Source organism: Gigantopelta aegis, chromosome 13 (genome assembly GCF_016097555.1).
Source record: "Gigantopelta aegis isolate Gae_Host chromosome 13, Gae_host_genome, whole genome shotgun sequence".
Classification (NCBI taxonomy): Eukaryota; Metazoa; Mollusca; class Gastropoda; order Neomphalida; family Peltospiridae; genus Gigantopelta; species Gigantopelta aegis.
This window is the reverse complement of record NC_054711.1, coordinates 33,942,124-33,966,253: the sequence shown is the minus strand read 5'-3', so window position 1 is coordinate 33,966,253 and position 24,130 is coordinate 33,942,124. Positions and strand designations below refer to the sequence as shown.

Genomic DNA, 24,130 nt, shown 5'->3' with positions numbered 1-24,130 from the left:
GTGGCACGAGCTATAACCATTATTGTAGTGTTACCAAGTTGATCTCTTTCTTTTGTTATGTAACGGAAGGGCTAGAGGTGGCACGAGCTATAACCATTATTGTAGTGTTACCAAGTTGATCTCTCTCTCTTGTTATGTAACGGAAGGGCTAGAGGTGGCACGAGCTATAACCATTATTGTAGTGTTACCAAGTTGATCTCTTTCTTTTGTTATGTAACGGAAGGGCTAGAGGTGGCACGAACTATAACCATTATTGTGGTGTTACTAAGTTGATTTCTCTCTTTTGTTACGTAACGGAAGGGCTAGAGGTGGCACGAGCTATAACCATTATTGTAGTGTTACCAAGTTGATCTCTCTCTCTCTCTTGTTATGTAACGGAAGGGCTAGAGGTGGCACGAGCTATAACCATTATTGTAGTGTTACCAAGTTGATCTCTTTCTTTTGTTATGTAACGGAAGGGCTAGAGGTGGCTTTTATTGTTGTTATTGTAACGGAAGGGCTAGAGGTGGCTCGAGCTATAACCATTATTGTAGTGTTACCAAGTAGATCTCTCTCTCTCTTTTGTTACGTAATGGAAGGGCTAGAGGTGGCAAGAGCTATAACCATTATTGTAGTGTTACCAAGCTGATGTCTCGCTCTTTTGTTAGGTAACGGAAGGGCTAGAGGTGGCACGAGCTATAACCATTATTGTGGTGTTACCAAGTTGATCTCTCTCTCTCTCTCTCTCTCTCTCTTGTTATGTAACGGAAGGGCTAGAGGTGGCTCGAGCTATAACCATTATTGTAGTGTTACCAAGTTGATCTCTCTCTCTCTTTTGTTACGTAACGGAAGGGCTAGAGGTGGCACGAGCTATAACCATTATTGTAGTGTTACCAAGTTGATCTCTTTCTTTTGTTATGTAACGGAAGGGCTAGAGGTGGCACGTGCTATAATCATTTTTGTAATGTTACCAAGTTGATCTCTCTCTCTCTTTTGTTACGTAACGGAAGGGCTAGAGGTGCCTCGAGCTATAACCATTATTGTAGTGTTACCAAGTTCATCTCTCTCTCTCTCTCTTTTGTTACGTAACGGAAGGGCTAGAGGTGGCACGAGCTATAACCATTATTGCAGTGTTACCAAGTTGATCTCTCTCTCTCTTTTGTTACGTAACGGAAGGGCTAGAGGTGGCTCGAGCTATAACCATTATTGTAGTGTTACGAAGCTGATCTCTCTCTTTTGTTACGTAACGGAAGGGCTAGAGGTGGCTCGAGCTAGCATGAATGAAAGAAAGAAATGTTTTATTTAACGACGCACTCAACACATTTTATTTACGGTTATATGGCGTCAGACATATGGTTACGGACCACACAGATTTTAAGAGGAAACCCACTGTCGCCACTTCATGGGCTGCTCTTCCGATTAGCAGCAAGGGATCTTTTATTTGCGCTTCCCACAGGCAGGATAGCACAAACCATGGCCTTTGTTGAGCCAGTTATGGATCACTGATCGGTGCAAGTGGTTTACACCTACCCATTGTGTCTTGCGGAGCACTCAATCAGGGTTTGGAGTCTGTATCTGGATTAAAAATCCCATGCGTCGACTGGGATCCGAACCCAGTACCTACCAGCCTGTAGACCGATGGCTTACCCACGACGCCACCGAGACCGGTCTCGAGCTAGCAATGCATGTGTATTAAAATCTGTGTTTTGAAATCAGACAAGCTGCAGAGTGTGTGAATATTTCTGATAATCTCTAGATCTCCCATTCATCGGTTGTTGAAAGTGAGATAATTGAATACTTGATTAACAAGTTGAAATTTGTTTTGTTTAATGACACCACAAGAGCACTTTCATTTATCCTACAGGGGTATTACGCTGACGTTGTTCACATACAAACTTTATTGCTCTATAATAATCTACTTAATCCCATATTAAGTATAAACGAGCCATGTGATATTTCTTATATAAACTGTGTTCAAGAGCATGATACGGTGGTGAATAATCCAATCAGGTGGGAAGAAACTGTTAATGCAATACGTAACGTGAAGAGAGGGAAGGCGTGTGGTTTAGATGGGAGGATACCCGTGGATATTAGGTATTTATGCAACAGGGTAACGCTGTATAAACATTACATTTCGCAGATCAATTCGCAAATAATAGACTTGAAATTTGTAGTTACCGTTTTTATAGATACTATTCGGGTCACTTCGGCAACTTCCGTAGCATAAGGTACATGTATGTGTATCTTCGTATATAATCAATTACCAGAAATTGTAATCGATTAGTTGGAATTTGAATTTTACCAACCAATCTTCGATTATTCCAATTAAACGGACCGCCATTAATTAATTCGAACATTATTTAACATATTTTCTTGTTTAGAATATCAGTGTGTTTCTAGTCGTCTTAATATTTCTAAGAAGCCCAAACTAGATTTTGTCTTCAAATAATTTCGTACGTACGAACAAACAATATTTTAAGAAATAAAATGAAATTTAACCTAGTACAAATATTAAAACGATCAGAAACACATTTAATATACAGCCACTACTATTTTATAGAGAAACATATATTTGATATGTAATTACAATCGTGAAAAAGTCTCTGTTAGTCTAATTGTACCCACAATTACAGTTAACATTTTCACACACAATCGATTATGAATATTTATATCAAATCGGTAGAGCCAAACCGATAAAGTTTCGATTATAATCGATCTTTGGAACATCACTACTGAAACAGTTCTGCTCATCAGCAATAACGTCATGGACATCTGCGAACTCAGTTAACCTCTCGTCAGCAATAACGCCATGGACACCTGCCCACTCAGTTAACCTCTCGCCAGCAATGACGCCATGGACATCTGCCCACTCAGTTAACCTCTCGTCAGCAATGACGCCACGGACATCTGCCCACTCAGTTAACCTCTCGTCAGCAATGACGCCATGGACATCTGCCCACTCAGTTAACCTCTCATTTAAAACAGAGCAATCAGGAAAGAAGTAAATGTTTTATTTAACGATGCAATCAACACATTTTATTTACAGGCTATATGGCGTCGGACATATGATTAAGGACCACACAAATATTGAGGAAGGAAACATGATGTCGCCACTTAATGGGCTACTCTTTTCGATTAGCAGCAAGGAATCTTTTATATGCACCATCCCATAGACAAGATAGCACATACCACTACGACTTTTGCTATACTAATTGTGGTGCACTGGCTGGAGCGAGAAATAGTTCAATGGGCCCACCAAAGGGAATCGATCCCAAACCGACCGCGCATTAAGCAAGCACATTACCACTGGTGTACGTCTCACCCTCTGAATTGCGATAGATTTCCCACCTCGCCGACACTAGGCGGCTGTCACGGGGATCCTACAATACCCGTAACTGAATGAAACACGATTATCCAAATATCTCTCCTAACTGTATATCTATTAGATCTCTCTGTAACGGGCAGTTCAAAAAACCCGTGGCTCGTCTAGGTATGATCAGAGATAAGATCTTATATAAAGTATATGTAATATAGCACGTTTAGTTCACTAGAAAACACAACAAAAACACAATACACTTTGGAATCTGTATTAACCTACGCTGACAAATGTACTGCCGCAGTAGTTAATCAACAACAACAAATAATAACAACCCAGAACTGATCACTTAATTAGTTAATCTCTAGGTGTCTAGTTTACACAATATGCTAATCACTTCACTGTGACACAACACCCACACGTGTGATAATTGAGAAACGCTTCCAGAGGAACTTAATTAATAAAGGAATTACAACTCTATTCCTAACTGGTTAATTTTTAATTAACCCTTAACTACTCATTCAGTAACCTTGTAATACAGACTTAATACTGGTACCTATCACAATAAAGTCAATAACCTACAGTTTACCTAGGACCTCTAGGATGACTGGTTAAGCTTTATATATATTAGACAGTGATCCTACAGTTTACTGCGTCAGATTACTGGCAGCACCGTCTAAATAATATTGGTATAATACAGTATTAAAATATTTAAAGTCACATCAATCACATCAAGGTTATACAACAGAGCAGAAATAATATTTACCAAGTCCAAACGGACGCGTTCCCTGGAAACCCTTCCAATATGTTTCTCCCTCATATCTCTAAAACCCTAGCTATTTATCATAAAACCGAATATCGCCTGGGGGGTACATCGCGGTCCTCCCCCTATCAAGTGATATTTTTCTTAGATCGCCAGACTTGCTGACGCATAGTTCGCCAGCAATACCCCGCACGTACCGAACTAGCGGAGGTATTACGTAACTACTGGCCACATGGCCTCCGCAACTGGGCTGGGTGTGTAATAGGAACAGCTCGACCAGGTCGCGCGAAGGTATTACGTTACAAAGTGCCCACCTGGGCTTAAGTGCATATTGGAACTGCACACGGCCCTCTAAAACAATTAATATCGCCACAGGCGAAAACAAAATTAAGAGCATGTTCCGTCACACACACCCACCTCAAAAAGGATATTTCCTCTACTCTAGGAATAGGTAAATATACTACATTAAAACAAAAGGTGCGTTAACCGACGCATCCGGGCATTTATAACACATAGTAATAAGGTGACTACCAGTAATCACACTGAGTCTCTGAGTCCCTGGTATAAAATATATAAAAACAAAACAGAAATCAAGAATGTCAAGACATTATCATAATGTTCAACTTCCGGACAGGGCATCAGCGATTACATCAGAAGTGCCCTTGATATGTTCAATGGTAATTGGGAATTCCTGCAGAAGAAGACTCCATCTCAAACTCTCTGGTTGGTGGCTTTCATTAAGTGAATGAAGGTGAGCGGATTATGGTCCGTAAAGCCCACCACTTGATGCACTGCCGATTTCACGTAGATCTGAAAATGCTTCAGAGCTTGTACCATGGCAAAAGCTTCCTTCTCTATAGTGGAATAGTTCACCTGGTGTTTGTCAAACTTTTTGGAGAAGAAACTTACATGATGGTCCAGTCCATTTTCGTCTTCCTGGAACAGCACAGCTCCAGCTCCCACGTCACTGGCATCCACAGCCAGCTTGAAAGGCATTCGGTAGTCTGGTGCTGCCATCACGGGAGACGAGGAGAGCATCTGCTTGAGACGGTTGAATGACTTCTCGCATTCATCTGACTACTGGAACTTCGTTTTCTTCTTTTTCAGTGTCGAACGTTTTCCAGGTTTTCTCCGATAGGCATGCTGTCGAATCGGCGTAGCGTTGGGTTCCAAGCGCACATCCTGGTTAAGGTATTGGTAACCGTTGGAAGGTCCTCACAAATGGAAACATTGTCTTGTATCAGCGTAGTCAACTTTTCTCGCTGGATTTCAAGTCTGCTAGAATCTGGCTGTTGGTTATTTGATCTCTGCAGTCTTGACATCATCACAGGAAATTGAGTGACTCTCAATTTGGACCGGTAACTCTGGAACTATCGGCAGTCTGTCAAAATAACCTTTTATCAAATTGATGTGACAATACCTACTTTTCCTAACCCAATCAGGAGTGTTTATCACATACCCTGTCTCATTAACCCGTTTGTGCACAACATAGGGCACGAAATACCTGTTCTGCAATGAACCCCGTTTAATGGGAAGGTACAGCAGCACCATATCCCCTGGTTTAAATTCCCGACTCCTAGTCTTCCTATGAAACACTGATTTTATTTTGATCTGAGCATGGCTCAGTTGCTTCCTAGCCTTCCTATCTCTAACTCTCTTATTCATTAATACTCCCTTGTCCATATCATAACCTGACATCTGATATTCATCTCACCCTCAGTTAACAAGGTAGCGCGAGCTGCCAACAAATTTGGATCAGCCGCCTGCTCTAGAATTAACTCTTGTCTATTACAAGGTAAGGCCCCTCTATCAAACACAACTGGTTCATTTACCCTCTGCGGTAGGTCAACATGTTCCACCACATTTAGTTCGTCAGTTGACTTATCTACCATTTTACTGATAACCTCATCCACTCCAATTTCATGGCTCACACACGTATCAGACAAATCACAAATATCCTCTGGGTCTCGTGCTACCCTTCTGGCCATAGCCCTAGTCTTTACACACGCGGGATATCTAATCTCATCAACCTCACTCTCTTCTATTGGTAAAGTGCTGTCTTTTATTAACAATTGGTCACATTTCGGCTGACAACACTGACTAGTCAAATCATTACCCAACAAAACTCCTATGCTTTCAACAGGCAAGTCCTTCACAACACCCATAATGACTGGTCCCGTCACAAACTTCGAACACAAGAAAACGTTATGTAACCGGACAACAATTTTTTCTCAAGTAACCGAGGTTAAGGCCAAACTACGTCCTGTATCTGAATTCTCTATACCAGCTAAACACTCCGACGTGATCAGCGACTGACTACACCCGGTATCTCGATAGATTGATATTGCCTTAAGACTCAATTCTTGTTTCACATCACAAACCATACCAGTGGACACATACGGGTTTACTTTCTCTGCCATGGGATTAACCATTAACTCTCTCGCTAACGGAGCTAAACTCACTAAACCGACCACTTGCGCATTATCGCGTTTCCTTTTAAAACAGTCCCCGACAAGATGGTTATCCTTTTTACAGTAACTGTAATGCGGACGAAAAGTTCGTGCATTGGCTGATAATGCAGGTTTATCCTTACTTTGCCCACCAGGTACATTCCTTGCCTGACTAGCTGACCAACTAGATGACTCTCCCCGATAGTTACGTTCCCGGGAAAAACCTGGCTGAAATTTCTTCTTATCACCCTGTTGTATAGAGCTACCCTGTACTGCCTGAGCTTTGTGTGTTAACACGTAATCATCTGCCACTATGCCTGCCTCCTCTATCTTTTTGACATCACGATCCTCTAAATGAATACGTAAGCTAACTGGTAATCCATTTTTAATGTCCTGTAAGATCAACAACTCCCGTAACTCGGTATATGACTCTACCTGATGAGACACCACCCATTTATCAAACATCCCTGCCTTCTTAGCCACAAACTCACTATAAGACTGACCCTGCGTTTTTCTCAACTCGCTATACCGTAAACGATAATCCTCAGGTCGTAATTCATAAGCCCTCAACACTGCAGCCTTAACTAGGTCGTACTGACTTGCTAGCTCCTCACTCATTGAATTATAAGCTACACTAGCCTTCCCCTTAAACTTAGACACGGCTAACAATGTCCACTTAGACTGCGGCCAATTTAGCTGCTTAGCGGCCCGTTCAAAAAGTTGGAAGAACATATCTACCTCCTGATCGTCAAATACAGGCACTGATATATAAGCCTCCGACATGTTAAACCCATTTCCGGCCTCCCGTCTAACTTCTTCAGTATTCAACTTTAACTCATGTTCCACTTTTAATTTTTCTAACTGGAATTCTCTATCCCTATCTCTTTCTTCTCTATCTTCTTTCTCTCTATCCCTCTTCTTTCTCTCTCTCTATCCCTCTTCTTTCTCTCCCTCTATCCCTCTTCTTTCTCTCCCTCTATCCCTCTCTTCTCTTTCTCTATCCCTCTCTTCTCTTTCTCTATCCCTCTCTTCTCTCTCTCTCTCCTCTCTCTCTCCTCTCTCCTCTCTCTCTCTCTCTCTCTCTCTCTCCTCTCTCCTCTCTCCTCTCTCTCTCTCTCTCTCTCTCTCTCTCTCTCTCTCTCTCTCTCTCTCTCTAATGCACGTTCTTCTCTTTCGTACTCAAGCTTTTTAAAAGCTAACTGTTGTTCCATACTCAAGTCATTTATCTCTATCTCTGGAACAATCTCACTTTCTTCCATAACAGGACTATCACCAAAAACTTCCTGGATAATAATTGTCCTTATATCTCCTAATGTTTTAGCTGATGTTAAATCAATTTCCCGCTCACTCGCTATTTCAACTAACTCGGCCTTACGTGCTCGCTTAATCTCCACTACACTGAGCGTATGCCTATACAGCAAATTCTTATCCATGTTTAGATATGACGCACTTATTATTAATTAATTTTCTAGTGAACAACGTTGCTACTTCTAGTTATTTGTAAAAGTAATTTATAAAGACCCCATTTACAAACAATACTTTTTTAAATATGCATGTCCCGTTTCAGATCCGGGACGAGCGCCCTAATTTTCACTCCTGTCAGGGGATTCTACAATACCCGTAACTGAATGAAACACGATTATCCAAATATCTCTCCTAACTGCATATCTATTAGATCTCTCTGTAATGGGCAGTTCAAAAACCCGCGTGGCTCGTCTAGGTATGATCAGAGATAAGATCTTATATAAAGCATATGTAATATAGCACGTTTAGTTCACTAGAAAACACAACAAAAACACAATACACTTTGGAATCTGTATTAACCTACGCTGACAAATGTACTGCCGCAGTAGTTAATTAACAACAACAAATAATAACAACCCAGAACTGATCACTTAATTAGTTAATCGCTAGGTGTCTAGTTTACACAATATGCTAATCACTTCACCGTGACACAACACCCACACGTGTGATAATTGAGAAACATTTTGATGTATGTGAGTTTGACCCACTTTTTTCAGATGTACATTGTGCTTTAATACTTAGCTTAAATGTTGATAAACATACTAACAATAACGACACTTCTAATTGTATGACATATTCAGCTAACAAAAAGCCAAGTAAATGGAAACCTGAAAAATCTACAGAATTTAAAAATAAAATTAACCAGGACTCACTCGAAATCATATCCACAATGCTTGATAATCAGTCTGTTGACATTCAAACACGTGTCGATACTGCAACACAGGCTATAAAAAATCTATTTTTAGATGCGGCTGAATCGACTCTAGGTCATGCACAATCTTGCACAATCAAGCGACGTGTAAAACTCAAAGGTAACCAATCGCTGTTCGGTAAGACACACGGTTGTCGAATTCTACGCGGAAAATATCATGAGGCCAAAAAAAACGTATAACTCAAGAATAACTTTAGAAAATAAACAAAGATTAATTAATGCAAGTAAAACGTATAAAAAGTCCTTGCTGAAAGAACATTCCGTCCAAAGATTTAATATTGAAAAACAAATGACGACAAACGACCCAAAAGCTTTTTACAAACTACTTAAACGACCTAAAGAAGATAATAACTTACCACCGTTAGATGATTTCTATAATTTTCTCCAAACTCTAAACAAAGGCGAATCGGACGATAACGAAACAAAAATAAACTTTAATAACATAGACTCAGATAGTGAAAATGTTTTAAACAGTAGAATTGAAGAAAATGAAATATTAAATGCTATAAAACAACTGAAAAATGGTAAGGCACCTGGAATCGACAATATCATTAATGAATACATTAAAACAACTGCCGGAATAGTACTACCAATCTACATTAAACTGTTTAACATAATCTTCGACAATAGTGTTTTTCCCAATGAATGGTTGACTGGAGTAATTAAACCCATTTTTAAAAATAAAGGAAATCGTTCGTTACCAGAAAATTATAGACCAATAACATTGCTCTGTTGCATCTCTAAACTGTTCACCACAATTTTAAATAACCGATTAAATGCTTTTATTGAAGAAAATAATATACTGAATGAATCTCAGACTGCTTTCCGAAAAGGCTACTCTACTACCGACCATCTATTTAATATACATTCTCTGATAGAAATTTTAAAGACAAGAAAAAGGAAATTATTTTGTGCTTTTGTAGATTTCCAAAAAGCTTTTGATCTTATTTCTAGAACTTGCCTATGGCAGAAACTGTTAGAAAATAATATTAATGGAAAATTCTTTAAAATAATTTATCAAATGTATCAAGGAATAAAGTCATGTATTTGTACAAAAACCGAAACCTCTGAGCTATTTCCATGCAACATCGGTGTCCGACAAGGAGAAAATTTGTCGCCTGTCCTGTTTTCCCTTTATTTAAATGATCTAGATAATTACTTAAAAAGCCAAAATTGTACTGGGGTATCCCTGGATAGAGATGAAACGTTCGATAAAACAGCTCTTTACTTTTTATGTTTATTATATGCTGACGATACTGCGCTTCTCGCATCAAACGCCTCTGACTTACAACAATCCCTAAATGTCTTTTCACAATATTGCAATAAATGGAAACTCAAAGTAAATGCAAGTAAAACTAAAATAATCATTTTCAATGGCACCAGTAATGATTACAAGAAAGTTTTTACACTTGGACATGATGTGCTTGAAAACGTAAAAGAATATAAATACTTAGGTCTTACTTTTACCAAACTAAATAAATTTAATACAAGCAAAAAACTACTAACTCAAAAGGCAACAAAAGCAATGTACTTTGTTCCGTCTAAATCTAAAGACAATAACTTTTCAATAGAATGCAAATTAAAACTATTTGATTCCATTGTACTCCCGATTCTCTTATACGGGTGCGAAATATGGGGTTATGAAAACATCGATATCATTGAAACTATTCATATAAAATTCCTAAGACACATCTTACCAGTTAAAAAAGGCACCCTGCTATTCATGTTATATGGAGAACTAGGAAGAAGACCCCTTAAACTAATTATTCAACAAAGAATTATAAGTTTTTGGGCCCGTATCGTATCTGGTAAACAAACAAAATCATCGTTTTTACTGCATGAATTAATGTTACACGACGCTTCTGTTAATAGATATAGTTATAAATGGATAAAAATGGTCGAAGATATATTTAACCAGCTAGGCATGACAATTGTTTGGATGTCACGGAACTTTTCATCCGTAAAAATACTTCTTAATCAAGTAAAATTAAGACAAAACGACCAGTATTTACAACAATGGAATACAAACATAACTTCATCATCAAAAGGTAAAACGTACACTATATTTAAGGAAAACCTTAGATTAGAAAAATATATTATTATATTACCACAAACATGTTGGACTATATTACTCAAATTTAGAACATCTAATCACTACTTACCAATCGAAACAGGACGCCGGAACAACACCCCAGTGGAAGATCGAACGTGCACATTATGTAACAATAATGATATTGGAGACGAATTTCACTATTTATTCACGTGTACTTATTTCACTAACTCCCGTAAAAATTTGATTAAGCCATATTATTATAATAAACCAAGTACGCTGAAATTTAAACAACTAATGACTAATAGCAAAATAAGTGTTCTCAAGAAATTATGTAAATTAATAAAAGAAATTATTAATAAATGCAGTAAACCCTAAAATATATGTATATGAATTATGTACAATGTCTTATTACTACCCAAGTATACATGTATATATGTGTGCGCATGTCTGATTAGCACATTTGGTAGGAATTACAATAATGTGACATTACATTACTTTATTCTAATTGTATTATATTATTCCTTATTATTCTATTGCATTTGTATTATACCATTGTCTCTATTACTTTATTGCATTTGTATTAATACTATTGTACTATTGTCTCCTGTAAACCCTATCTTGTCACTACAGTTTATATATCATGTTCCCCATATGCCGTTGTGTAACGGCCTGAGCGTAATAAAGTTCTGTTCTGTTCTTCCAGGGGAACTTAATTAATAAAGGAATTACAACTCTATTCCTAACTGGTTAATTTTTAATTAACCCTTAACTACTCATTCAGTAACCTTGTAATACAGACTTAATACTGGTACATATCACAATAAAGACAATAACCTACAGTTTACCTAGGTCCTCTAGGATGACTGGTTAAACTTTATATATATTAGACAGTGAGCCTACAGTTTACTGCGTCAGATTACCGGCAGCACCGTCTAAATAATATTGGTATAATACAGTATTAAAATATTTAAAGTCACATCAATCACATCAAGGTTATACAACAGAGCAGAAATAATATTTACCAAGTCCAAACGGACGCGTTCCCTGGAACCCTTCCTATATGTTTCTCCCTCATATCTCTAAAACCCTAGCTATTTATCATAAAACCGAATATCACCTGGGGGTACATCGCGGCCCTCCCCCTATCAAGTGATATTTCCACAGCGACCAAGCCGGCATATTTTTCTAAGATCGCCAGACTTGCTGACGCCTAGTTCGCCAGCAATACCCCGAACGTACCGAACTAGCGGAGGTATTACGTAACTACTGGCCACATGGCCTCCGCACCTGGGCTGGGTGTGTAATAGGCACAGCTCGACCACGGTCGCGCGGAGGTATTACGTAACAAAGTGCCCACCTGGGCTTAAGTGCATAATGGAACTGCACACGGCCCTCTAAAACAATTAATATCGCCACAGGCGAAAAGAAAATTAAGAGCATGTTCCGTCACAGCGGCCATACATCAACCGATGAATTGAATGTCTCAAATGGTAGAGTTCACACACCTGTACGAAACGATGGGCCGATGTCCGGCCTACAGGCTGGTAGGTACAGGGTTCGCAGCCCGGTACTGGCTCCAACCAAGAGGGAGTTCTTAAGGGCTAAATGGTTAGGTGTAAGGCCACTACACCCTCTTCTCCCTCACCAACCACTAACCAAATAACAACTAACGCACTGTCCTGGACAGACAGCCCACGTAGCTTGAACCTTAATTAGATATAAGTACGAAAACAATAAGTTAAAATGAAAATGATGGATCGATGACCAGGGTGGGGGCTTCGAATATGAATCTAGCGGACCTTTTTCTACATTTTCCCTGGATGCCAATATGAATAACCCAATATTACAATGTAAACAAAAAGTTAAATACCCCCCCCCCCCCTACCCAGACCTACGCCCCTGACACATCATACGGGCCTTGCGACGGTACAAAATGGGGTGGGCTCGAATATGAACCCAGTGGATCCTCCTGTCTACATTTTCCCTGGGTGGCTATATGTTTAGATCAATAATGCACTGTAAAATGTTTGTTATTTAAATCTCTCCTTCATCCCACAGCATACGCCCCTGGGACGTCGTACTGGCCTTGCGATGGTACAACATAGTGTATGTCCCATAAGAGATGTTATCGTTTGAAAATGTTAAAAGTTTGTTTTGTTTACCGACACCACTAGGGCACACTAATTTATTAATCATCGGCTATTAAATGCCAAACATTTGGAAATTCTGACGGTATTAGAGAGAAAAACCCGTTTCTAATAGTAGCAAAGCATTTTTTATATGCACCATCCCACAGACAGGACAGCATGTACCACGGTCTTTGATATACCAGTCATGGTACACAGGCTAGAACGGAAAATAGCCCAATGGGCCCACTGACAAGGATCAATCCAAGACCGACCCCGCATAAAGCGAGCACTTTAACACTGGGTTACGTCTGAGCCTACGCTTTGTTTCTTCTTTTTTCTCTCTTGTCCGATCTACGTGACTCAAATCCGAATCTACGTCAGTTGTTAGACAATTTAAGGTTGTTTTGTCGTCGTTTACTCCCGAAACATTACCCATATCACATTAAGCTCACACAGCGAGACAGTGGTGTGACCTTGACCTTGTTACTGTGACGAGTGAGAGATAGCAACGGCTGAACCTATCTGCGTGTACTGATACATAATATCTTGATTGATACATTTGTACTTCAGCAGGGGAAGGACGTAGCCCAGTGATGCGCGGTCGGTCTAAGATCGATCCCCTTCGGTGGGCCCATTGAGCTTTTCTAGTTCCAGCCAGTGCACCACGAATAATATATCAAAGGCCGAGGTATGTGCTATCCTGTCTATGCATATAAAAGTTCCTTTGCTACTAATGGAAAAATATGTAGCGGGTTACCTCTCTTGACTATATGTCAAAATTACCCATTAGCCGATGATGAATAAATCAATGTGCTCTAGTGGTGTCGTTAAACAAAACAAACTTCTTCTCTAACCGAAAGAGAGCAAGACGGACATTTGGACGGTTATAAACACAGTTTTCTCTGGCCGTAATGAGAGCGTCATAACTGTCCATCATGTCTGTCCTGCTCTCTTACGGTCGGAGTACTTGGGCTAGGTAGAGTGCTTTCCTGAGTTGGACCCACTGTTTCGTTTTTCTGTTACAACCTAGTGTGTCACAACTGGTACATGTATATCAAAGACGCCCATTTCCTGTGTGGGAAATGTATATAAAAGATCCCTTGCTGCTAAATGAAAATATATCGCGGGTTTTCTCTGCAGACTACGTATAACAATTACCAAATATATTGCATTAAAAAATATTGTGCTCTAGTGGTGCCGTTAAAAAAAAACCCACAACAAAACCCCACCTTTTAACTTTTTAGCTGACTGAGATTTGAACCTTCATCAATGTTTAGTTCATTGCAGATTTTCTGTCAATGTTTACAGCTTAATTCGTAGAACAATACAACTATCCACACATGTATGCCTATCAAATTATCATTTCCACACTGATACAATAATGTTACCTTGACCTTGTTATTGTGATGAGCCTGAGATATAGTGACAGCTGAAAACCTCTGTATACAGATCAGTGGTATCTATCTGTACGGATACATTCGTAATTCGTTCGCCGTTTTCCCTTGTGGCTCCACCGGCCTCGCTGGTGTCGTGGTTAAACCACTGAACCTAAGGCTGGTAGGTAATGGGTTCGCCTCCCGGTACCGGCTCCCACCTAATGTATAGGTGTATAGGCCACTACACCGACTTCTCACTCAGTAACCACTAACCCACAGTTCAGGGCCCCATTTTTCTTAGCGCTAGAAGGTAGGTAACTGCCCAATTCTAAAAAAACCCAAATATGTACCAAGTCGGCCCAAAATATCCCAACTGCTGAATAGTGTGTTGAAGGAGAAACATATGAATAGTACATATACGTATGTGTCATCCTGACTGTGGGGTGTGGTTATAAAGATTCCTGGTTACTAATGGACATTTGTTTTTACCGGGTTTCCTCTCTAAGAGTACGTAAGAATTACCAAATGTTTGACACCCAATAGCTATGATGTATTTAGTGGTGTCGTTTGATAAAATAAACGTTTAACTCACCCAATGTAGGTGCAGTGCACGTGTTGGTGGCTGCATTACGGATAGCTTGCACTGCAAGATATTGGTGTCTGTAACAACACTGGTTGCTGTCAAAACTGAATATTTCATTTCAACTTATTTCCGTGCTTATATTCAAGGTTCAAGCACACTGTCCTGAGCACAAACCTCAGTTATTTGAGCTGTCTGTCCAGAACAGTGGGTAAGTTGTTAAGAGGTTAGTGAGTGAGTAGACGGTGTAGTGGTCATATACACCTACCCACCGAGTCGTTAAAACTCACTCTGGGTGGGAGCCAGTACTGGGCTGTCAACCCTGTACTTACCAGCCTTATATTTGATGGCTTAACCACGACACGATCGAGGTCGGTATAACTGAATAGCGTAACGGTAATACCTGAGAGTAAAACAATTCTGATTGGTTAGTTGCAACCACCCGCTTGAGTCGCACTTAACTCCTTCTGGCCATAGTGTTATGCATTTACTATAGTTTGACACCCAATAGCCTATGTGTTGTCGTGCTGGGGTGTCATTAAACATCTATTCTATTATATTCCTTCTGGCCACAGATCACAGTTATCCAGAAATTTTTTCGCACAAGTCGTCTGCTGTTTGATTGCTATTATTTTTTATGGCAGATAGCTTTGTAGTGACAAATTTAGGTCTCACTACACAGTTCACTTCCGGATAAGAGTTCATCACTATATTTCCTAACTGTGACATATGTTGTTGTTCACATATTCATTTCTAGGAATTGCGAAAGAATTAAAACAATTTGTATGTTTAACGGTAAGCCTTCTGGCTGTATTGTGCCTGTTATTTTCGATTAGCAGTAAGGGATATTTTATATGCACCACTCCAGACAGGATAGTACATACCACGGTCTTTGTTACACCAGTTGTGGATCACTGGCTGGAACGAGTCGTAGCCCAATGAGGCCACCGACGGGGATCGATCCTAACCCGACCGCGCATCAAGCGTGTGCTTTACCACTTGGCAACGTCCCGCCCCTTTACTTGAGCAATGTATTAACAATGCTTAATGCGTATTTAAAGTTCGCCGTTTAAGGGGATCGGGCTATTGTTCTTGATCACCACTCCCCTGAGATTAATTCAAGAAAAATAATGTTTAGCTCCTCTCAGCATGTCAATTTACTTGGTATCACTATGGTAATGCATCTTAAACGGCTCGCCATAATCTACATGAAAGTCAGGGAAGAAATTAAAAGGGACATACCTTAGTTTCAACCCGTGAAAATTAACACTAAGGTTAGTTAATCTACAAACCTGTAACACATTGGGATAAAGTTACAATTGAACGAAACAAGAGTCTGTGCTATTGAAATGGTGAAATGCCTTCCAAAATAGACTAAAACTCGACTCCGTATAATTGTTACTTCTCTTAAAAATATGAGAAATGCATTTTGTGATATTAAAAACACCAGGATTACGAAAAATACTTCGAATGTGCGAAAATGAATAATCTAAAGAGCAAAGTATGATTTCAGTTATTAAAAACGGTAAAACAATATGTCGTGTTTGTTTTTTTTTAAACTAGGGTATGTCCCTTTAATCACTACTCTCATTTGTTTTGACGTCGACATCTGTCTTTCAGAAACTTACCAATAATAGAGGCGTAAACAACTATAATGAGGATAAGTATCGATTAAATATCTTGTTAGGCACTTGAGGTACATACTGTCGACTAAAAAGCTTCTTTTTTTTCAGTTTTTTTTCTTTTTACTCAGATGTCAAATGAGGATGTTAGGGCTTCCTTAGTGATGGAAGAAAAAAAAAGAGGAAAAAAAGAAGCTGGAGAGAATGTTTTATTATTGTAGAGATATAGCCTTTCTATTGTTCTGTTTTCTAGATCCCCAATAATGGAACGAATTCTGATATGGTAGTGATAGAAACATTTCTATTTGCCTGTGATTCATGATTTGTCCTCCCCCCCCCCCCCCCCTCACACAAACACTGTCTCAAAAGCTTTGTTTTGTTTAACGAAACCACTAGAGTACATTGGTTTATTAATCATCGGCTATTGGATGTGAGAGAGAGAGAGAATTAAGAATAACATTTATTTGTTTTACTTCAACTCTATACACTGTTTCGATGGTCTGATAATGGTGTTTCGCTGTACATAAAATGTTTTAATTTTTTATTTTACTTTATTCTATTGTTTTATTTTAAATTTACTAATTTGTTGATTGATTGATTGATTAGAATTATTTATCATATTGATATGCGTCATGGGTCTTTCATAGACGTAGCCCAGCGGTTAAGCGCTCGCGTGATACGCGGTTGGTCTGAGATCGAACCCCGTCAGTGTGTCCATTGTGCTATTTCTCGTTCAGGCCAGTGCACTTGGTATATCAAATGCCATGGCATGTGCTGTCATGTGTGGGATGGTGCATATAAAAGATTCCTTTATACTAATGGGACAATGTAGCGGATTTTTAAGACTATAATGTCAAAATTACCAAATGTTTGACATCCAATAGCCGGTGATTAAAAAATCAATGTGCTCTAGTGATGTCGTAAAACAAAACAAACTTTCACTTTCATGGATGAAACTTCAGACCTTTTACACCAAGATTAGACCTAGAAATGTGCCGTTCAAGAGCTAGACGGACATTTGTACGGTTATGAGAGAGCGATCATAACCGTCCAAATGTCCGTCTAGCTCTCTAACTAGACTGGGCTCTGCTAATATTTGTTTTAGATTTTATACTGTTTATAATCTATTTACCTTTAGATCGATGAATGGATGTACAGATGGAAAGATGGGTGGACGGACGGAAAGGGTGGTGGATGGATGGAAGGATACGGACCGATAATGGATAGGATAGATAGAATCTAAGATGGGTGGATGGATGGTGACTTAAGAGACAAAATATTGTTGAGTGGATTGCAAAACATTACATAGGGCCACTTTATACGACAAGCAAAATATGAGAAATAATTGTAGAAAAGAAACAAACAAACCACAAAAAAAGAAAAAAAAGAAAAGGGAATAAAGGAAAAAAGAAAAATTATCGCCGTGGTGCAGGGTTGTAACATTCTCTTCGAATATGGCCAATGCAGCACAAACTGAAATTTTGAGTAACAGTCAGTATCTATCTGTGATATTTGTATTTTTATTTAAATCTCGAATTTTTATATTGATGTTGATCATCACCGTATTTGTTTGCATTATCATAGTTTGACACCCAATAGCCGATGTATTTTTCGTGCTGGGGTGTCGTTAAACATTCATTCATTCATTTTAAAATTAACAAGTAAATATTAACTTACCTGCATACTGCCTATCGTACTCGCCTTCATAACTCTCAGTATTCCACAACCAGCAGGGAACGTTTAAATCCCAACAATTTCACAGTGGTCGTAAATAAACGCCTTTAGTCGTCCAGTTCCTGCATCACGAACCTGCACGTGTACGCAACCAGTCGACCTGTAGCTGTTGCTACTACTGCTGCGTGATTCCATCCCTTCTACGCGGGCTCCAGACGACCGAAATATACAAACAGTGCTGATGTTTACAGCGAGATGGCAAGAGAAACGCGGTCTCCGCAATTCGAAACGGTTTTCGTCTGGAATGTGAAATCTGCATTTACTGTCGGACGAAACTGCGCAGACGATACCTGACAGCTCTGGTTTCCATTGCGGATGAGCACACGCTAATTACGTGCACGAATTAAAGCGTAATCCATTTTATGAGGCCATTTTTTCCCCCCCGCTATGGGATCATTAGCTCAGGAGAACCTCTGGACGGTGTTCAGCCAGACCGAGCAGGAAAAAAACCCCGCCCGCTTGTCTGGTTTATTGCCGCGCTTCACGGTAAATCAAATGGTCATGTCGTGAACTAATCAAATAGCTCGCGAACGTCAGCGAAACGTTTTGCTGACTGAACTTGGGCTGAATCATCTGTTGACGCACTCTCTAGTGATGTCGTTAAACAAAACAAACTGTTCACTCACAGAGACGGTTAGATCACTGGCTGAAGTGTGCGCGGACTGGTGATCTTGGAGTATCGATTAACCACCGAAGAAACGTTATTTTGTATTATTATTATTAAAGGGACATTCCTGAGTTTGCTACAGTTTTTAAGATGTTATCGACTTACAAATACTTTTTACCGACTTTAATTGCATATCAAATATATTTGTCTGCATAAAATAGTAGTGGCTGTATATTAAACGTGTTTCTGATCATTCTAATATTTGTACTAGGTTAAATTTCATTCTATTTCCTAAAATAAATTTTTTCGTACGTACGAAAATATTTGAAGACAAAATCCAGTTTGGGCTTCTTACAAATATTTTGACCAGAAACACATTGAATATAAAGACACTGATATTCTAAACCAGAAAATATATTTAATATGTAGGTTTAATCGTAGAACTATTTTATTAGTCAGAAACATCTTACAATGCAGCAAACTCAGGAATGTCCCTTTAATATCGGCGGGGGGCGGGACATAACCCAGTGGTAAAGCGCTCGCTTGATGCGCGGTCAGTCTAGGATCGATCCCCGTCGCTGGCCCCATTGGGCTATTTCTCCTTCCAGCCAGTGCTTCACAACTGGTATAACAAAGGCCGTGGTATGTACTATTCTGTCTGTGGGATGGTGCATATAAAAGATCCCTTGCTGCTAATCGAAACAGAGTATCCCATGAAGTGGCGAAAGCAGGTTTCCTCTCTCAATATCTGTGTGGGCCTTAACCAAATGTCTGACGCCATATAACCGTAAATAAAATGTGTTGTGTACGTCGTTAAACGCCCTTCCTTCTAATATCGGCGGCGTAGTTGTTAAAGGGATCGTAAGAGATGCTTGGGTCGCAGGATAGAACCAACTCGGTAGACCCATTCAACTGATTGGGTTTTTTGTTTTTTCTCGTTCAAACCAGTGCACCACAACTGTTCAAATCCGCGGTATGTGCTATCCTGTCTGTGGGATAAAGCATATAAAAGACCCATTGTTGCATTAGGGAAAATGTAGCGTGTTTCGAAACCTGTTTGACACCCAATAGCCGATTATTAATTAACCAAACGGTCTTTGCCCAGTTGTGGTGTAGTATGAAACGAGAAAAATCCCAGTCAGTTGTATGGATCCATCCACCGAGGTGGTTCGATCCTGCGACGCAAGTACCTCAAGCGAACACTCAACCGACCGAACTAAATCCAGTCCCCGCCATTGTTAAAGTGACAGTCTTTAAACACTACGGACCGGCCTCGGTGGTGTAGTGGTTAGGCCATCGGTCTACAGGCTGGTAGGTACTGGGTTCGGATCCCAGTCGAGGCATAGGATTTTTAATCCAGATACCGACTCCAAACCCTGAGTGAGTGCTCCACAAGGCTCAATGGGTAGGTGTAAACCACTTGCACCGACCAGTGATCCATAACTGGTTCAACAAAGGCCATGGTTTGTGCTATCCTGCCTGTGGGAAGCGCAAATAAAAAATCCCTTGCTGCTAATCGGAAAGAGTAGCCCATTTAGTGGCGACAGCGGGTTTCCTCTCAAAATCTGTGTGGTCCTTAACCATATGTCTGACGCCATATACCCGTAAATAAAATATTTCTTTTTTTCTTAAAGGGACATTCCTGAGTTTGCTGCAATGTTTTAAGATGTTATGGACTAATAAAATATTTCTACGATTATACTTACATATTAAACACATTTTCTTGTTTAGAATATTAGTGGCTGTACGAAATTATTTGAAGAAAAAATCCAGTTTGGGCGTCTTACAAATATTAAGACGATCAGAAACACACTGAATATACAGATACTGATATTCTAAATAAGAAAATATATTTAATATGTAAGTTTAATCGTAGAAATATTTTATTAGTCGGAAACATCTTACAGTGCAGCAAACTCGGGAATGTCCCTTTAAACACTACGGCGTATTTTAACCCATTAGACCTGTTTTTCATATTTGAAATCGGATATTACTTAGATTTCACGGTTTAGATTATCCATTTCTGTTGGGGCCTACACCTGAAGTGTTTCAGGTCATCTTGATGTTTCTAATACCACAAAATCAATTTTTGATATTTAAAATGTTTAAAAAACAAAATGCACATGCCTCTAAGAACAAACAGTTATGGGACCGTTCTGTAGCCCGAAGGTTTAATAGTCCAGGGTTAGGTCCATAAACCTTCGGACTGCTGAACCTATGGTTAAGGTTGAACCTTCGGACCACTGAACCTTCGGACTATAGAGCTGTAGCCGAATATATGGGTACACGCTCTGCTCTAGTTCATTTTAAAGGGACATTCCTGAGTTTGCTGCATTGTAAGATGTTTTCAACTAATAAAATACTTCTACGATTAAACTTACATATTAAATATATTGTTTTAGTTTAGAATATCAGTGTCTGTATATTCAATGCGTTTCTGGTCATCTTAATATTTGTAAGAAGCGCAAACTGGATTTTGTCATCAGAGGAAACCCGCTACATTTTTTCTAAAGCAGCAAGAGATCTTCGATTGATTGAAACATATTTTATTGCATATAACAAAAATGGATTGGGCACAAGTTATCCAACTTACGAGGCCCTCTCCTAATAACATACAATAATGACAATAACGGCGACTACAATTATTACAATAATATACAAACAATTAAATATTCAAAGAGAAGTATTTACATGCTGCGTAACTGATTTAGATTTAATTAGACATTATTATTATTATTATTATTATTATTATTACTATTCAAAACGCTGTGTTTGTTTAATATATTTACTTATGTACAATATAGAATATATGTTTGTTAATAGTACCATTTACAACAGTACTGCCATACAATACTAACTGCAGATTAACCGGTGTAAACGTTTTCAAAGAATCTAAAAGAAGTTTTCTCTGTATGGTAAAAAGATTACATTAAAAACAAAATAATGATAGCAGTTTTCAGAGTGATATCCACAATTACAAGAGGGATCTGGTATAAGTCCACAACGATATAAATCGGCATTTAAAGTACAGCAACCATGTCTTAATCTAGTGTGGGAGATATTTTCCTTTCGATTGCCATATGAATATAATGAAATTACCTTGCAGCTCTGAGGTGCTACTGCTTTTTTGAAAGTGGAAATTCCTTCACGGTTTTGAATTTCTAATGGCAAGGTATTCCACAGGTCTATTGTTCAATATAAAAATGACAAGGATCTTTTATATGCATTTTCCCACAGACAGGTAGGTGGGTCGTTTTGAACGACATATAGACTTTACTAACAACCAACTCCATCACACTTTAATCAGTGGCTGGAGTTAGCTCAGTCGGTTGAGTGCTCGCTTGAGCTGCTTGCGTTGCAGGATCCAATCACCTCGGCGAATCCATTCAACCGATTGGGTTTTTTTCTCGTTACAACCAGTGCACCACAACTAATCAAAGGCCGTGGTAGGTGCATGTTAGTTGTTAGTGAGAGAGAAGTGGATGTAGTGGTGTTACACCTACCCACTGAGTCGTTAAAACTCACTCTGGGTGGGAGCCGGTACCGAGATGCGAACACTACTACCTACCAGCCTTATGTCTGATAGCTCAACTACGACACCACCGAGGCCGGTTTTACTAACCACTTACACTATCCTGTTTTGGTAGTACTCCACCAAATAGCATCTTGGCTGAATGAATGAACGTTTGTTTAACGACACCCCAGCACAAAAATACATATCGGCTATTGGGTGTCACAAATGGTAAGCATATGGAAATATCATTTATATCTATTCATGTAAAACCACAGTGTAAGTAGCTGTGGGGGGAAAGTATAATATAACACATAAAATCAAGGTAAGTATATTTTAAAACTTTGTATAGAAGTCAAAGTGTTTTAAAAACTTTACAATTAATTCTGGATGGAATTTAAAAGATTCAAAAACATTTTTGTTGCCCAATATATCATTTCTCGTCGGCTTGAGATGATCACACTCCACCAAAATGTGCCGCACAGTCAGTGTACAATGACAATGCTCACACTGAGGGGGAGGGTCCTTCTTTACAATAAATGAATGCGTCAGATATGTATGGCCGATGCGGGCACGGCACAAGACTACTTCATCCTTCCTGCATCGCCTGTAGGATGACTGCCACTCTCCCAGGACTGCCTTGACAGAATGAAGCTTGTTCGCAACCGCACCGTCCCAATCGTCTTGCCAAGTCGAAAAGATATATTGGTTAATATGAAATTTAAAATCACTGTAGGGAACACCAACATGGACACGGGGCAAGTTCAAAGCAGACTTGGCAGCAACATCTGCCTTTTCGTTACCCTTAATGCCAACATGGCTGGGTACCCAACAAAATATAACATCTTTATTAGCAATTGATAAAAAGACACACTTTCGTATCACCATCCCAACCAAGGGATGCTCCAATTTCATGTATTGTAGAGCTTGGAGACACGAAAGCGAGTCTGTAAAAATAATATACTTGGATGCACATGAATCCTGAATCTGTTCCAGGGCTTTAATGATTGCCCAAATTTCAGCGGTAAAGATTGATGCTGAATCGGGCAATCTCATGGATATTATTGCGTCTGATGGAAACACTGTAGCACAAGCCACAGAATTCCCATCCCGTGATCCGTCTGTGTAAACAGGAATGTAATCACAGTACCGCTCGTGGATTTCCATGAAATGTTGTTTATAAATAACTGCATCTGTGCGGTCTTTTTTCAGATGCACAAGATCGAATACAATTTTTGGTTGTTTGATACACCAAGGTGGCAAAATAAAACATGAAGGCGTTTCCAAAATGTCTGTCAAATCAATGTTGGAAACTGATAAAAACTGCTTAATGCGAAGACCAAATGTTCGAATCGCATTCGGTTTCGCATCAAATAACTTCATATATTTATCATCAAACACCGCATTGTGTGCAGGATGTTTTGGCATTGATTTAATCTTTGTAGCATACTGCAGAGAAAGCTTTGCACGTCTAGCACCCAAACTAGGTTCGTGTGCATCGACGTACAAGCTCTCCACAGGAGATGTTTTGAAAGCGCCAAGACAAAGCCTAAGTCCCTGGTTGTGTATAGGATCTAGCATTTGCAAGTAAGACTTACGTGCTGACCCATACACAATGCACCCATAATCAAGCTTAGACCGAACTAAAGATCTATAAAGTCGGAGCATAACCTTTCGATCTGCTCCCCATTCAGTCTTGCCAATAACCTTTAAGATATTGAGAGCCTTTAAGCCCTTCTTTTTCACATACTGTAAATGATAGCCTCCTGTCAAA

General features: G+C 39.3%; 1 protein-coding gene across 1 annotated transcript in view; it reads right to left on the bottom strand.

Annotated features, from left to right (window-relative positions):
- LOC121387839 overlaps nt 1-18,609 on the bottom strand; it is a 112,416-nt gene extending 93,807 nt beyond the window's left edge. The window contains exon 1 of the mRNA XM_041519067.1: nt 18,182-18,609. Coding sequence (XP_041375001.1) covers nt 18,182-18,211 — 30 coding nt within the window. The 5' untranslated portion in view covers nt 18,212-18,609. The remainder of the gene's footprint in view (nt 1-18,181) is intronic.
- Between the last annotated feature and the right edge of the window lie 5,521 nt (nt 18,610-24,130).